The sequence below is a fragment of the Anomaloglossus baeobatrachus genome, chromosome 3, assembly GCF_048569485.1.
Source record: "Anomaloglossus baeobatrachus isolate aAnoBae1 chromosome 3, aAnoBae1.hap1, whole genome shotgun sequence".
Classification (NCBI taxonomy): Eukaryota; Metazoa; Chordata; class Amphibia; order Anura; family Aromobatidae; genus Anomaloglossus; species Anomaloglossus baeobatrachus.
The window spans coordinates 569,804,452-569,820,533 of NC_134355.1; the positions used below are offsets into that span (position 1 = coordinate 569,804,452).

The 16,082-nt window shown below is 45.3% G+C and overlaps 1 protein-coding gene across 1 annotated transcript in view; it reads left to right on the plus strand.

The window, feature by feature from the left end:
• Positions 1-6,980: 6,980 nt before the first annotated feature.
• LOC142295571 (retinol-binding protein 2-like) overlaps positions 6,981-16,082 on the plus strand; it is a 53,965-nt gene continuing 44,863 nt past the window's right edge. The window contains exon 1 of the mRNA XM_075338680.1: positions 6,981-7,099. Coding sequence (XP_075194795.1) covers positions 7,027-7,099 — 73 coding nt within the window. The 5' untranslated portion in view covers positions 6,981-7,026. The remainder of the gene's footprint in view (positions 7,100-16,082) is intronic.

Genomic DNA, 16,082 nt, shown 5'->3' on the forward strand with positions numbered 1-16,082 from the left:
TTGTTCTTTTATTCTATAAACTACTGACAACATGTCTCCGAATTTCCAAGCAATAAATTTTGTATTTATTTTCTGAACATGAGAAATGGTCAAAATAACAAAAAAATGCATTGCTTTCAGACCTCAAATAATGCAAAGAAAACAAATTCATAATCATTTAGACTAATGTTCATAAATCATTATTTTGTGGAATAACCATGATTTTTAATCACAGCTTTCATGCGTCTTGGCATGATTTCTACCAGTCTGTCACACTGCTCTTGGGTGACCTTATGCCACTCCTAGTGCAAAAAGTCTTGATGTTTTATCTTATGTTTCTTGTTCAAAGGTGGTAGTTTTTCAGCCTTCCTTACCTTGGCCATGTCCCTGAGTATGGCACACCTTGTGCTTTTTGACACTCCAGTAACGTTGCAGCTCTGAAATGTGGCCAAACTGGTGGCAAATGGCATCTTGGCAGCTTCACACTTGATTTTCCTCAATTCATGGGCAGTTATTTTGCGCCTTTTTTGCCCAACATGCGTCTTGTGACCCTGTTGCCTATTTGACATGAAACGCTTGATTGTTCGGAGGTCACGCTTCAAAGGTTTGGCAATTTCAAGACTGCTGCATCCCTCTGCAAGACATTTCACAATTTTGGACTTTTCAGAGCCCGTCAAATCTCTCTTCTGACCCATTTTGCCAAAAGCCTGCTTTACATGTTACGATTTCGCATACGATATCGTATTCGATCGTAACCGCCCCTATCGTATGTGCGGCACGTTCAATTTGTTGAATGTGCTGCACAAACAATTAACCCCCGTCATACGCACTTACCCGTCCATACGACCTCGATGTGGGCGGCGAACGCCCACTTACTGGAGTGGGAGGGACGTTCGGCATCACATCGACGTCACGCGGCACAAGACGGGCAGCACTCTCCGGTATTATGGGACTGCTTTATTTTTCAATGCTGACAGGTGATACAGACAAGAGGGAATGGAGGGAGGGGAGCACGAGGAAACGAGGAGGGAGGTCCTCGTGCTCCCCTCCCTCCATTCCCTCTTGTCTGCATCACCTGTCAGTATTGAAAAAGAAAGCAGTCCCATAATACCGGAGAGTGCTGCCCGTCTTCATTTTTTCTACAATGTACCTTACGATGACGGATTTGCGTCACTTACGACGTGACCCCGCCGAAACATCGTAAGATATATTGTAGTGTGTAAAGCGGCCTAAAAGGAAAGGAAGTTGCCTAATATAATTAAGCCCACCTTACATAGGGTGTTGATGTCATTACACCCCACCCCTCCTCATTACAGAGATGCACATCACCTGATTTAGGCTGCTTTCACACATCAGGTTTTTGCTGTGCGGCACAATCCAGCGCTTTGCAGAAAAAACTCATCCGATTTTTTTTTGCCACCGGGTGCGGTTTTTCCTCATAGACTTTTATTAGCGCCGGATTGTGCCGCATTTGCGCCGGATTGTACTCGCGTTTGATCCGTTTTTGCCGGTTGCGGCAAAAATCGTCACTCCGGCGGCCACACAGGATGCAGAGAGGAACGTTTTTTGCCAGCGGCAAAAATTGCATAGCGCTGCGTGCAGCATGGTGCATAATGAAAGTCTATGCACGCCGAATCCGGTGGCATGCATCAAACGCCGGAAGCATGTACCGGATTCGGTTTTTACTTCTGAGCATGCCCAGAAGTGAGATAAATTCATTGCTTGTCAGAAAATATCTCTCTCTCTGGCCTAAGAAAATCTGTGCGAGTGGAGTGCGATAAAACATCGCATTCCACTCGCACCAATTCTAGCCTGTGTGTCAGCGCACAAGCGATTATTTTCTCAGTCCTAATCGGACCGAGAAAACAATTGCACCATGCTGCGACTGTAATGTGAGACTCATTTCTCTCGCACCCATTCAAGTGAATGGGGCGAGAGAAAAATCGCACTGCACTCGCGAGGCCCCTCTTCAGAGCCGGCCCTCCCCCCGCAGCTGAGGTCCGCTCGCACAGTCGGACCGCACTCAGACGCAGGGACACTAGCATGACACTCTGCTCCCGCTGTGCTGCCAGCGCGAGCCGAGTGTCATGCGAGCATCGCAGTAGTGTCCCATGTGGCCCCAGCCTCTCTCTCTCTCTCACACTCACACTCACTGACTCATTCACTCACTCTCACCCACTCACCGATCACCGGCAAGGTGCTGCACGGCTGTCACACTGCTGGCGGCTTCTCGTGATTTGAAAATGCCGGCCGCCCATTATTCAATCTCGTATTCACTGCTTCCCCCGCCCACCGGCGCCTATGATTAGTTGCAGTCAGACACGCCTCCACGCTGAGTGACAGCTGTTTCACTGCAACCAATCACAGCCTCCGGTGGGCGTATCTATATCGTGCAGTAAAATAAATAAATAATTTTAAAAAAACGGCGTGCGGTCCCCCCAATTTTGATACCAACCAAGATAAAGCCACACGGCTGAAGGCTGGTATTCTCAGGGTTGGGGAGCTCCACGTTATGAGGAGCACTCCAGCCTAACAATATCAGCCAGCAGCCGCCCGGAATTGCCGCATCCATTAGATGCGACAGTCCCGGGACTCTACCCGACTCATCCCGAATTGCCCTGGTGCGGTGGCAGTCGAGGTAATAAGGGGTTAATCATGGCAGGCGTCTATGAGACACCCCCAATGATTAACCTGTAAGTGAAAGTAAATAAACACATACACCCGAAAAAATACTTTATTTGGAATAAAAGACAAGACCCTCTTTCACCATTTTATTAAAATCCGCAAATACCCCTCCAGGTCCGACGTAATCCACAGAGGTCCCACGACGATTTCAGCTCTGCTACATGAAGCTGACAGGAGCGGCAATAGAACATCGCCGCTCCCGGGAGCTCCACGCAGCAACTGAAGGGAGTCGCGCTGTCAGCGGGGATGTCACTGAGGTAATGCCGGGGTGTGTGCGGTGATGATGGGTGAGGTAGTGCCTGTGTGTGTGTGTGTGATAATGATGATGAGTGCGGTACTGCCTGCATGTGCGGTGATGGTGCGTGCGGGAGTGCTGGTGTCTGTGCGGTGATGGTGCGTGTGGGAGTGCCGCTGTATGTGCGGTGATGGTGCGTGCGGGAGTGCTGGTGTATGTGCGGTGATGGTGCATGCGGGACTGCCAGTGTATGTGCGGTGATGGTGCGTGCGGGAGTGCCGGTGTATGTGCGGTGATGGTGCGTGCGGGAGTGCCGGTGTATGTGCGGTGATGGTGCGTGCGGGAGTGCCATTGTATGTGCAGTGATGGCGCGTGCGGAAGTGCCGGTGTATGTGCGGTGATGGTGCGTGCGGAAGTGCCGGTGTACGTGCAATGATGATGGGGTCTCTCTCTCTCAGTATAATTAAAAGAAAAAAAAATATATAGATATACACACATACACTGGAGATCATAATTAGAGAACAATGTATGATCACTTGCTTTTTTCAAAAATAATTGAATCTACATTGATCAACATTTGAAGGTTTATTTGACACTAGAGCAGAACAGTATTTTCCAAAACATCCAAAGTTTATCAACATAAAACCTTTATTTTGGCCAAAATGTGATGATCATAATTAAAGAACAGCAATGGCTGTAGCACAGAGAAAGATATAAGTACATTTTCTGAAGGTAACAACAGTCACCAATCAGTAGGACGTGTACAGGCCTTTGCTTTGAATGACTTCAGCACATCTGCGGCCACAGGACATCACTAGTCTCTCACACTGCTCTGGTGTGATTTGGTCCACTCTTCTTCCAGTCTCTTCCATAGTTCTTTGACTGTTGTGGTTTTCTTGGCCATAAGTTTGTCACCATGGATTTTCCAGAGGTTTTCTATTGAGTTTAGATCAGGACTCTGACTGGCGATTTCATTGTTTCAATGCTTTCTATTTCATGGAACTGCCCTTTTTCTGTGTGACAGGAGCATTGACCTACATGAAAATTGCTGGCTGATTGAGTGATGAATGCAAATAAGGAGCCACGTATTGTTGAAAAAGGTTCTGACACACATTCACTCTGCCATGCACAGTGCTGGCCAAAAGTATTGGCACCCCTGCAATTCTGTCAGATAATACTCAGTTTCTTCTTGAAAATTATTGCAATCACAAATTCTTTGGTATTATTATCTTCATTCATTTTGCTTGCAATGAAAAACCACAAAAGAGAATGAAACAAAAATCAGATCATTTCACACAAAACTCCAAAAATGGGCCAGACAAAAGTATTGGCACCCTTAGCCTAATACTTGGTTGCACAACCTTTAGCCAAAATAACTGCGAACAACCGTGTCCGGTAACCATCAATGAGTTTCTTACAATGCTCTGCTGGAATTTTAGACCATTCTTCTTTGGCAAACTGCTCCAGGTCCCTGAGATTTGAAGGGTGCCTTCTCCAAACTGCCATTTTGAGATCTCTCCACAGGTGTTCTATGGGATTCAGGTCTGGACTCATTGCTGGCCACTTTAGTAGTCTCCAGTGCTTTCTCTCAAACCATTTTCTAGTGCTTTTTGAAGTGTGTTTTGGGTCATTGTCCTGCTGGAAGACCCATGACCTCTGACGGAGACCCAGATTTCTCACACTGGGCCCTACATTATGCTGCGAAATATGTTGGTAGTCTTCAGACTTCATAATGCCATGCCCACGGTCAAGCAGTCCAGTGCCAGAGGCAGCAAAGCAACCCCAAAACATCAGGGAACCTCCGCCATGTTTGACTGTAGGGACCGTGTTCTTTTCTTTGAATGCCTCTTTTTTTTTTCCTGTAAACTCTATGTTGATGGCTTTTCCCAAAAGCTCTACGTTTGTCTCATTTGACCAGAGAACATTCTTCCAAAACGTTTTAGGTTTTCTCAGGTAAGTTTTGGCAAACTCCAGCCTGGCTTTTTTATGACTCGGGGTAAGAAGTGGGGTCTTCCTGGGTATCCTACCATACAGTCCCTTTTCATTCAGACGCCGACGGATAGTACGGGCTGACACTGTTGTACCCTCGGACTGCAGGGCAGCTTGAACTTGTTTGGATGTTAGTCGAGGTTCTTTATCCACCATCCGCACAATCTTGCGTTGAAATCTCTCATCAATTTTTCTTTTTCTTCCACATCTAGGGAGGTTAGCCAAAGTGCCATGGGCTTTAAACTTCTTGATGACACTGCGCACCATAGGCACAGGAACTTTCAGGTCTTTGGAGATGGACTTGTAGCCTTGAGATTGCTCATGCTTCCTCACAATTTGGATTCTCAAGTCCTCAGACAGTTCTTTGGTCTTCTTTCTTTTCTCCATGCTCAATGTGGTACACACAAGGACACAGGACAGAGGTTGAGACAACTTTAACCCATGTCAACTGGCTGCAAGTGTGATTTAGTTATTGCCAACACCTGTTAGGTGCCACAGGTAAGTTACAGGTGCTGTTAATTACACAAATTAGAGAAGCATCACATGATTTTTCAAACAGTGCCAATACTTTTGTTCACCCCTTTTTATGTTTGGTGTGGAATTATATCCAATTTGGCTTTATGACAATTTTTTTATTTTTTTTCATTGAAGACAAATTAAATGAAGATAATAATACCAAAGAATTTGTGATTGCAATCATTTTCAAGAAGAAACTGAGTATTATCTGACAGAAATGCCAATTATGGGGTGCCAATACTTTTGGCCAGCACTGTAGCTGTATGACAGGCCCAATTCCTGCTGCAGAAAACATTCCCCAAACCATGACACTTCCTCCACCACCTCTCACGGACATCGTAACACACTTTGGGTTCAGTCTTTCTCCAGTTTGTCAACGGACATAAAGTTTCCCATCTGACCCAAATAAATTAAACTTGCTTTCGTTATTAAATGAACTGTGGACCACTTCTCCTCTGTCCACACAACATGCTCCTCCTCCCCAAAGGTGAGTCTAGCCTTTTGATTCTTTGTGTTGATGAGAGGTTTGGTCACTGCAGAGTGGGCTTTCAGTCCAAGTGCTCTTAAACGTCATGACACTGTATGACAAGACAGATCCTTACCCTGTTCAGTGCTAAACTGGAGAGCAATTCCAGCTGCAGTGTTTATTAAATGATTACACATAAAGATTCTCCACATTATCCTGTTTTCTCTTGTATTTGTCTTTTAAGGGCAACCAGCCTTCTTGTGTGACTTAAAACAGTTTGGGATGTTGTAAAGATGCAAAAATCTCAAAATCACAGTCTTGGAAGGACCAACTTCTCTTGCTATGGCTGATAGGGTGACCTCTTTGGCCTTTATCTGGACAACCTGCTGCCGGAGTGTTTCAGTCACTTTAGAATGGCTCACCATTATTGCAAAGTCAGTGCAAACTGGAAAGTTAGGCTGCCAGTTATATGTGGTTTGTGAGATCATAAAGGAAATTAGCAGCAGGTGCCAGATTAACACCACTAGCTTGCAGGTATCTGAAAGTGTTCTCTAATTTTGATCTAAATTCTTTTTCATTTATCTCATTTACATTTTTATTATGTGCTTTACAATAAATTGAATTTATGATATAAGCTTAAACTATTGCTAGTTTTTTCATGTTAAGATATAATCACATAGGACTACACAATGACCTTAACATTTAGGAAATTGTGTGCTGTTCTCTAATTTTGATCTCCCGTGTATATACATAAATATCTATATTTGTAGCTTGGTCGCTATAAAAGTAGGAGGCGCCCAGGCACAATTTCTTGCACAGGGGTCCCAAGCTGGGACCATTCTCATCTACCTAAATATAGACAGGTACAAATTTGCCATGTAAAATATTGAGGTCAGCTAAAATGATTAATGTCTCACTGGTTCTTGCCACCCCGTAATAAAATATTACATTGAGCTGATAATATTTTATACATGACCTATGGACTTATTATTACTAGTGATAAAAACTCTTGTCAACTAATCTGTGACTGAAACCTTTATCAGGATCCCAGGAAGCCTTTCACTCCACATTACATAAGCCACTGTGAGAATAGTTTTTCTTGTAGTCTGCTCCGTCCTTCACTGTCTGTGCAGCACGCCATCCCTGTAACATCATCATGCCTGCAGACTACAATGGCACCTGGGTCATGGAGACCAATGACAACTTTGATGGATACATGAAGGCACTAGGTAATCTAAATCTCTACAGTTTTAAGATTGTAAGTGTACTCGGGGGTTAGTGAGGATTCCTTGAGAAGGAGTGTGCTTACGTGGGACTTGTATAATGTCAAAAAGTTTACTTGCATTCTAGGTAAAGGTGGAGGATTTGGCCAAGTTCACGTTTGTTCCTGAAGGTAGACGTTTGCTGCTCGGCAAAACCACAGTTTACCATGAATTGCTGTTGATCTGTGACAATGCATAATAACCATGTGCTTAACCTGCACTCATCTCAGATTTAAGGCAATTTATAGTCAACTGCATTTGTGATTTTGGCTTATATTGTACAGTTCTTGGCTTCTTTGTACACTGCCCTCAGGCACAACATGTGAACCAGATCTGTTTATGTTAGGTGTTTTCTAGAAAAGCTGATATGGTTTGAAGGGGACGTATTATCTTATTAAATAGGTAAAATTGCAAAGTGATTGTAGAAAACAAGTTCACAGACTAAAAACTCCTTAATTTAAAAATTATCAATTTTATTAACAGAAGCAATTAAAAACACTTCTACATTATATAGAAAATATTCATTGGTGCCATACAAAAATTTCAAACATATATCCCCCTTATTTTTATAGTCCTATGTGTTACCCCAATTTAGGAGCAAGAACAAATGACAGTAAGGCGCAATATAAAAATATATCCCTAAACAGTCCAATAGTCAAGGGTCCTACAGTCAAGATCCCTAAAGGCAGCACTTTTTACCCTAAATTAGTCGGTTCTGCACTGAGATATAATTCCATATATACTGCCACTTCCTATATTAGTGAGGAGGCTGTCAACCTTCTACCCCTAATCGACCCGACGCGTTTCCCCTTCTAATAGAAGGTTCTTCAGGGGTCATCAAAAAGTAGTATAGAAAAATACAATTAATTTATACATTATCCTCCAATCATACAGTGAATACAGACATAGTTTTTGTAATCTCCCCAAACAGAGTACATCAAACAAATGATCTTCAGATTGTACATATGACTATTATAGTCTCCTCTGGTGCTGTTGTATCTTTAGTCTCCAGAAATTGCCAGGTAACACAGAGTTCCACAAAATATTAGCGTGGATATTACCGAACAAAGAATCTCATTCGGCACAGCGTTTGGTGAACGCTGTCTCCATGTGGATTTTGCAGAGGCTGGGAACGCTCTGAACAGTGCAGGGAGCCCCAACTACATGCTGGTATATAGTTTTAAATTTTTTTTGACCAGGACATGCCAATTGCAACCTGAGGGGACTCTAGTCCATTCATCTACACGGACAAAGAAAAGGAAAAAGCTTGCTGAAGGGGAATTATGAATGGGCATGTTTTTAATAGGTGACACCATCATTCACCTAGAATATACAGCCTTGTCCCGAATGAGATTCTTTGTTCGGTAATATCCACGCTAATATTTTGTGGAACTCTGTGTTACCTGGCAATTTCTGGAGACTAAAGATACAACAGCACCAGAGGAGACTATAATAGTCATTTGTACAATCTGAAGATCATTTGTTTGATGTACTCTGTTTGGGGAGATTACAAAAGCTATGTCTGTATTCACTGTATGATTGGAGGATAATGTATAAATTAATTGTATTTTTCTATACTACGTTTTGATGACCCCTGAAGAACCTTCTATTAGAAGGGGAAACGCGTCGGGTCGATTAGGGGTAGAAGGTTGACAGCCTCCTCACTAATATAGGAAGTGGCAGTATATATGGAATTATATCTCAGTGCAGAACCGACTAATATAGGGTAAAAAGTGCTGCCTTTAGGGATCTTGACTGTAGGACCCTTGACTATTGGACTGTTTAGGGATATATTTTTATATTGCGCCTTACTGACATTTGTTCTTGCTCCTAAATTGGGGTAACACATAGGACTATAAAAATAAGGGGGATATATGTTTGAAATTTTTGTATGGCACCAATGAATAATTTCTATATAATGCGGAAGTGTTTTTAATTGCTTCTGTTAATAAAATTGATAATTTTTAAATTAAGGAGTTTTTAGTCTGTGAACCAGTTTTGAGCTCTCCTTGTATTACTTTTTTCGTGAGAAATTGTAGAAAACAAGCAGTTTTGTAATTTAGAGGAGAGCTTTTTAATTTTGGAGTTTACTGCTCTTTGCCTAGGTTTCCGTCTGCCTCTGCAATCTATCAGCGGTGGTTGGTGTCCTATTCAAGGAGTATGCTCTGTGTTTCTAAGCCTACAAAGGGCAGTCCTGAAGAAAGACAGATTACTGGATCCAGCCAGCTTCAGAGCCCCTATGGTCCTTCAATGCTGTGAGGCAAAGCTGCCCATGCTGGTGGCTTGGGTAATCACACAGTTCGGTCAGCTGTGTGACAATGCTGCCGGTCCAGTCTGTCATACATTAGCAACATTACGCCCCCGGGAAGCTGGGAGGCAGAGGACCGGAGTCCTCCTGAAGTAAAAAGATGTGCCACAAGCCCTTTAGGTAATGAGAAGGATTGTCACAGCTTGAAATCAATTGACCTGGACCAAATGAAATCTCTGCTTCCTCAACGCATACACCAAGAGCAATATTAAAAGGGTTGTGTGGTATGCACACAGTCATGATTCCCTGGTATTGCTGGCGTGAGCAGTTCTCTGGATGAATAGACACATCCGGCTTCTCTCAATTAATTTCAATGGAGAAAAGTTGAGCGCATCTAGTCGGAACATGACTGTAAGGCTGAAGTCACACTTGGGAGTCTTGCATTGGCATCGCCCGGCACGGCCGCACACTCTCCAGACAGGAGCATCTCAGCTGCATAGAAATACATGCAGCTGACCCGCTCCTGTCAGGAGAATGCGCAGCCATGCTGGGTGATGCCAATTCGAGACTAAAAAGTGTGACTCCGGCCTAAATAGGCAACTCGCGTACATGCAGTCACGTGACCACTCACATATACCAGCAATACTGGGGAACCGCGACAGCATGCACACACTTTCACCATTCAGCAGTCTCTGGTAACAAAGTACAGCTGCAGACTTTTGTCCCAATTCTGGACAACCACTCTAAGGGCTCGTGCGCACGTTATGTAATTGCATGCATTTACGCTGCGTATTGCACTGCAGCGTAAATGCATTCGTCCTGTGTCCCCTGCACAATCTATGAAGATTGTGCATGATACGTGTGTTCTGTCCCCACTTAAAGGCGATGGAAGGCGCGTAGTTGTGAGAGGTTGTGAGAATCTTACCTTCGTTTTTCCTATAGGTGGGGCAGACAGGACCAGAGCACTCCAGAGTGAAACATGCACATGCTGAGATGAAACAATGGTGGTTTATTTTCTCCAAAGGTTAGGACATGCAGAGTGCAGTAATCCAAGTACTTGGCATTGTAATTCTCCAGTGATGCTTGCCTCTGAAGCTACTACGTGGTCAGAAGACTTTGCTCCTAGTAGCTCCAATCCAATAAGGGATGTTGTTCTCACAAACTCTGGTTTGGAATGAACATACCAGGATGTGATGCAAGAGGGTCATCAGACACTCCCATGTGCTGGACAAAGGAAACAGAGGAGCCGAAAGGTCTGACCAGTAGATGGCAGCAGAGACAAGCATGAAAAACATTAAATAACAGTGTTAACTAAAACAAATAGAAACAGCACACTCCCCGTCTGAAATTCACTTTGGGGATTTCACTATTAAGTCCATAATACAACCTGAAAGGAAAGGCATGTTAAATGCAAAAACAAGCTCAATTGAGTCCAAAATAAGAAGGATGGCTCAAAGTTCAGGTCCGGTAGCGTTCATCCTGTAGGGACGCTCTCTATGGGCAAAAGCAGAACAAGTTTGTGGATTGGCCTTACAAAGGTTTCCGTCTCACCTTTCCTGATGACCCTTAGCTCCACCTTCCGAACATTGCCGTCCTGACTAGGCAGTATCCTAGTAATTAGTCCCATAGGCCAGTCAGTCCTTTCTGTGGTCTGATCTTTCATGAGGACTAGGTCTCCTTCCTTGAGGTTCGGCTTGGGATGTCGCCACTTCTTTCTTCCTTGAAATGGTGAGGTATTCCTTCCTCCATCGGTTCCAGAAGTAGTCAGCCAAGTATTGAACCCGTTTCCAGTGTTTTTGATAAGTGTTCGCGTGGGTGAACTCTCCGCTGGGCATTACCGCGTTGTCAGTTTTTTGGGTAATAAGAATAGTAGGAGTCAATATGGTTGGTGTTTCTGGATCCATGGTCACCGGCACAAGGGATCTTGAATTGATAATGGCTGAGACTTCAGCTAAAAGAGTGACTAGAGTCTCATGTGTGAGTCTGAGGAATTGACGTTCATTAGCATGGAGTTCAAGATGTTGCGTGAAATCCCGATCATCCTCTCCCAGGAGCCTCCCATGTGAGAACTGTGAGGGGGATTGAAGATCCAGGTGCAACCTTTCTCTGCCAGCTGATCTTGGATAGTTTTGGTGTCGATGTTCAGTTCTCTACATGCACCGACGAAGTTGCTTCCACGGTCAGACCTCAGCTGTTTCACTGGTCCTCTGATGGCAAGGAACCTTCTCAAGGCGTTGATTAGGCTGGAGGTATCCATGGACTCTAACACCTCAATGTGAACGGCTCGAACACTCATGCAGGTGAATAACACAGCCCACCGCTTGCTATTTGCTTGGCCTCCGCGAGTTCTGCGTGTGGACACCATCCATGGTCCGAAAACGTCTAGGCCCACGTAGGTGAAAGGTGGCTCTGTAGAAAGTCTGTCTGTAGGCAAGTCAGCCATTTGCTGGTACAGTTGTTTTTCTCTCGCTTTACGACAGTGCACACAATCGTGTAGTATTTGTGCTACATGTCTCTTCATTCCAATAATCCAGAGGCCTGCAGACCGTAAAGCACCTTCTGTAATTTGCCTGCTTTGGTGTTCAGTCTTTTCATGGTGGTGTCGGATCAGCAAGACTGTAACATGGTGTTTGTTGGGAATGATGAGAGGATTTTGTTCTGCAACTCCAAGATGAGCCTGATTTAAACGACCACCAACTCTCAGTAAGCCGAAACTGTCGATGACTGGGTTTAAATTGGCGAGAGGACTTCTTAATGGAATCTGCTGTTTGTTGTATAAACACTTCCATTCTATGGCGAATTCACTCTGTTGGAGGTGGCGTATTATGAGGGACTCGCTATAGGAGATGTCCTCAGCAGAAAGGGGTTTGTGGCAGACATGCCAGCGATGACAGTCTTTGTTTTTAAGGTCAGTACGACAGCATCTGGCGATATGCACTAACCTAGCGACAGTCCTGACGAGCCTCATCCAGCTGGAGAAACGTTCAAAACGTTGGCAACCGAGGTTGGAAGTTTTTTCTGCACTGGTGGCCAGGGTATTGACTTCAGCTTGGACATCTGGATCGTTGTCTGGATCTAGGATGCTGAAGGCTTCCTGGACACCTTCTTCTGACTGTCTCAGCAGGAACTCTGGACCTGTAAGCCAAGAAGAGTTAGCAAAAGAACTTATAGACGTAGGTCTAGCTGCGTGATCTGCTGGATTCAGTTCGGCTGGTACAGGTTCTGCTAGGTTGTTGCAGACTTCCTTGTCCATAAAGGCGACGCTGTGTTCTCTCATTGCAAGCTTGCTGTTCATAGAACGCTGAAGAGAGTTAAATCTGGTCTGAGCTTGAGCTCGGTTGTTTGGGAGTCTTACCCTAGTAGATCGGATGGGTAATGGAGAGACCCAATGGTTGGTTTTGTCTTTAGAAAACTCACAGTCCATTATTCCGATGAATTCTCTGTTCTCTACTGACAAGGCTACTTTATCGTCGTCCTTGGTTGTGTGAAAGACTGATCTTCCCAAGTTGTCGATATGCAGAGAAGAAGCGATGTCAGGTAGCTGTATTGTGTCTGGAAACTTCTCTTTCACTCCATAGTGATGAGGACATGGCTTTAAGCAGGTTGTGCGCCCATCTCCATGCACATAAGTCTTGAAGGGATCAATTTCTGATCGATCAATGCACGCATTTCCTGTGACTACCCATCCCAAGTCCAGTCTCTGGGCAAATGGTGCATAGTCAGGCCCATTACACTGCTGTCGCACCTTGTGTACCCTTAGATTGTCTCTGCCGAGCAGGAGTAGAATCTCTGCGTTATTGTCCAGAGGTGGGATAACACTAGCGAGGTGTCTTAGGTGTGGTTGATGAAATGCAGCTTCTGGGGTAGGAATTTCATTCCTGTGGCTGGGTATTTGGTCACATTCAACGAGCGTTGGTAGAGGTATTTCAGTCTTCCCATTGATAGGAGAAGCAATGAATCCCTGGGCTCTTCTGCCGCTAGTCTCTATGCGACCCGAGCAGGTGTTCAAGGTGTAGGGTTCTGATGGTCCATTAATTCCGAAGGTTGCAAAGAATTTGGTTCCTGCTAGGGACCGGTTGCTTTGGTCGTCTATGATGGCATACACCTTCATTGCCTTTTCTGGATGTCCCTCGGGATAAACCTTGATGAGGCATATTCGGGCACAACATTGCTGTGTTTGGCCCTCTCCACATACCTCTGAGCATGAGCAGGAGATGGCTGTGGTGGTGTCAGTCTGATTCTTGGGCTCCCCGCCATGACTTGGAGTGGGAGTGGTGGTGACTGCAGCCGGTGTGTCTCTAGCTAGCTGGGTTGGGTGCATGGCTGAAACGTGTTTTTCACTATGACACTCCTCACACTTGACGATGGATTTACAGTCCTTGGCCATGTGCTCAAGTGATGCCCAGCATTTGAAACAGATCCCAAGCTCTGTGAGGACTTTTTTGCGCTCCTGTAGGGTTTTGGATCTAAACCCTCTGCACTTGTTCAGGGAATGCAGTTTTTTATGGATGGGACATTCTTGATTGAAAGACTTATCTCGTGATGAGATGGTGTTCTGTTTATCTGTGCGTGCTGCAGGTGGTGGTAGCTCAGTCTTCCTAAGACTCACAGTGTTCTTAATGTCTCTGCATTTGTGTATGGCACCTTCATACCTTGATGATGATGTTGCAGCTGCCGAAGTGTTGAACTCTAGGAAGTCGAGTCTGGGGTCGTTCCTCATCTGGGCCTGCTCGTCGATGAACTTGCAGAACTGAATAAATGGGGGAAAGGTGACGTCTTGCATTCTTTTGTACCTTGAGACTGACGTTGCCCATTTCTCCTGCAGACTGTATGGCAGCTTCACCACGATTGGGTTCACTCCATGGGCTGTATCCAGGTAGCACAGCCCAGACAGACGAGGATCTCTTTTGGCGAGCTCCAGCTCCATGAGCAGATCACTTAGGTCTTGAAGCTTGTGGACTTCTTTAAGGTTGATCTTTGGGATGTCCTGCAGTCTCTTGAATAGGGCTTTCTCTATTGCTTCTGCGCTGCCAAAGGTGCGTTCCAGTCTCTGCCATGCAGCAGCGAGACCTGCTTCTTCTTGTCCCACATAGACGGTTCTGAGGCTCTTGATACGGTTTGTAGAGCCTGGGCCCAACCATTTGATCAGGAGGTCGAGCTCCTGTTCTGCAGTGAAGTTGAGATTGGCGATGGCTGCCTTGAAAGTTGCTTTCCAGGCCCTGTAGCTCTCTGCACGATCATCAAATTTCGTGAGACTAGTGTTGATTAGCTCTCTGCTCACCATGAACCTGGCAAACTCAGACATATCTGATTTCTCACCACTTGTTGCCACGACGACTCGTGATGCCCCTGGGGCGTATGGGCTGCCTGGCGTGAATGGATGAGATGTTCCCGGGTAAAATGACGTTGCTGCAGGGTTAAGCTGTGGTTTAGCCTCTGTAGATTCTGATGACCGCTGCTTGAGCTGTGGAAGTGGGTCAGGAAACACTTGGTTGCCATCTTGCCGTGGTGACTGTGTTTGAGAGGGCACCTCTTGGTGACTGTTATTAATTTGCTTGGGTGCTTTAGGTGGCACTGGCACTGGTAGAGGTAAGTTGGAGGTTTCGGTGTTGTCGGCTTGGACGGTACTGCAAACCGGGGTTGCTACAGGTAACTGATTCAGTACATAGTCTCTTGTGCGATCAACTGGATTGTCTGCTTCCAGTGGTGGCGAGTGAGCTGGATCAGGACCTTGGATCAATGCTTGCTCAAGTAGTCTCACTTTAGCTAGCGCAACTTCCTCTTCCATCTGTGACCGAAGAATCTTTATCCGAGCCTCCGCTTCTGCCCTTTTGGCTTCCGCTTTAGCAGCTTCTGCTTTTGCAAGGCCTTCTGCTTTAGCGGCTTCTGCTTTTGCAAGGGCTTCTGCTTCTGTCCTTTTGGCTTCTGCTTTAGCGGCTTCTGCTCTTGCAAGGGCTTCTGCTTCTGCCCTTTTGGCTTCTGCTTTAGCGGCTTCTGCTTTTGCAAGGGCTTCTGTCCTTTTGGCTTCTTCCTCTACTTCTCTTTCTGTGAAGGAACGTCTCACCTTGGATTCCTCTGCTCTTATGCGGGCCTCTAGTATCCTGTCGCTCAGGGCTGAGCTTCTTGAGGATGATGACCCGGATGACCGAGAGGAACGTCTAGATGAGGTTGATCGGTGTGATCTGGTTTCTTGCTGGTGAGATATACGGTGTTCTGCCTTGTCTATGGCATCTTGCACCTTGGCATCTCTTTCCTTGTCTACCTCTTCTGCCTTGCTTAGGTCTGAAAGAGCTTCATCAATTTTAGAGTCTTTTAGAAAGGTAATGTACCTTGTTGACAGTCTCTTGTATCTTTCATGAGCTGTGTTCAGCCGTTCCAGAGCGGCTTGTAAGCATGTGGCATCACCTGATGAGGATTCAAGTCTTGACATGTAATAGGTGACTCGTTCCCACTGTTCCTCCAGGTGTTCACATAGCTCATCTTTCATAGTGTGATAGTTTTCAGTGGCCTTTATCGTGGGTTTGGAAGAGCGCTTCGGTCGGACAACTTGGTCTGCTGAAAGCGTGGGCTCTGCCTCCTGGGCTTCATAATGGACAGTATCAGATTGTATTTGCTCTGTTTCAGCAGTGGGGAACTGTCCAAGGTCTTTTTCGGCCATTTTGATTTAATGTGTACTGTCTCTTTTAGAAACTTGACTTTTGA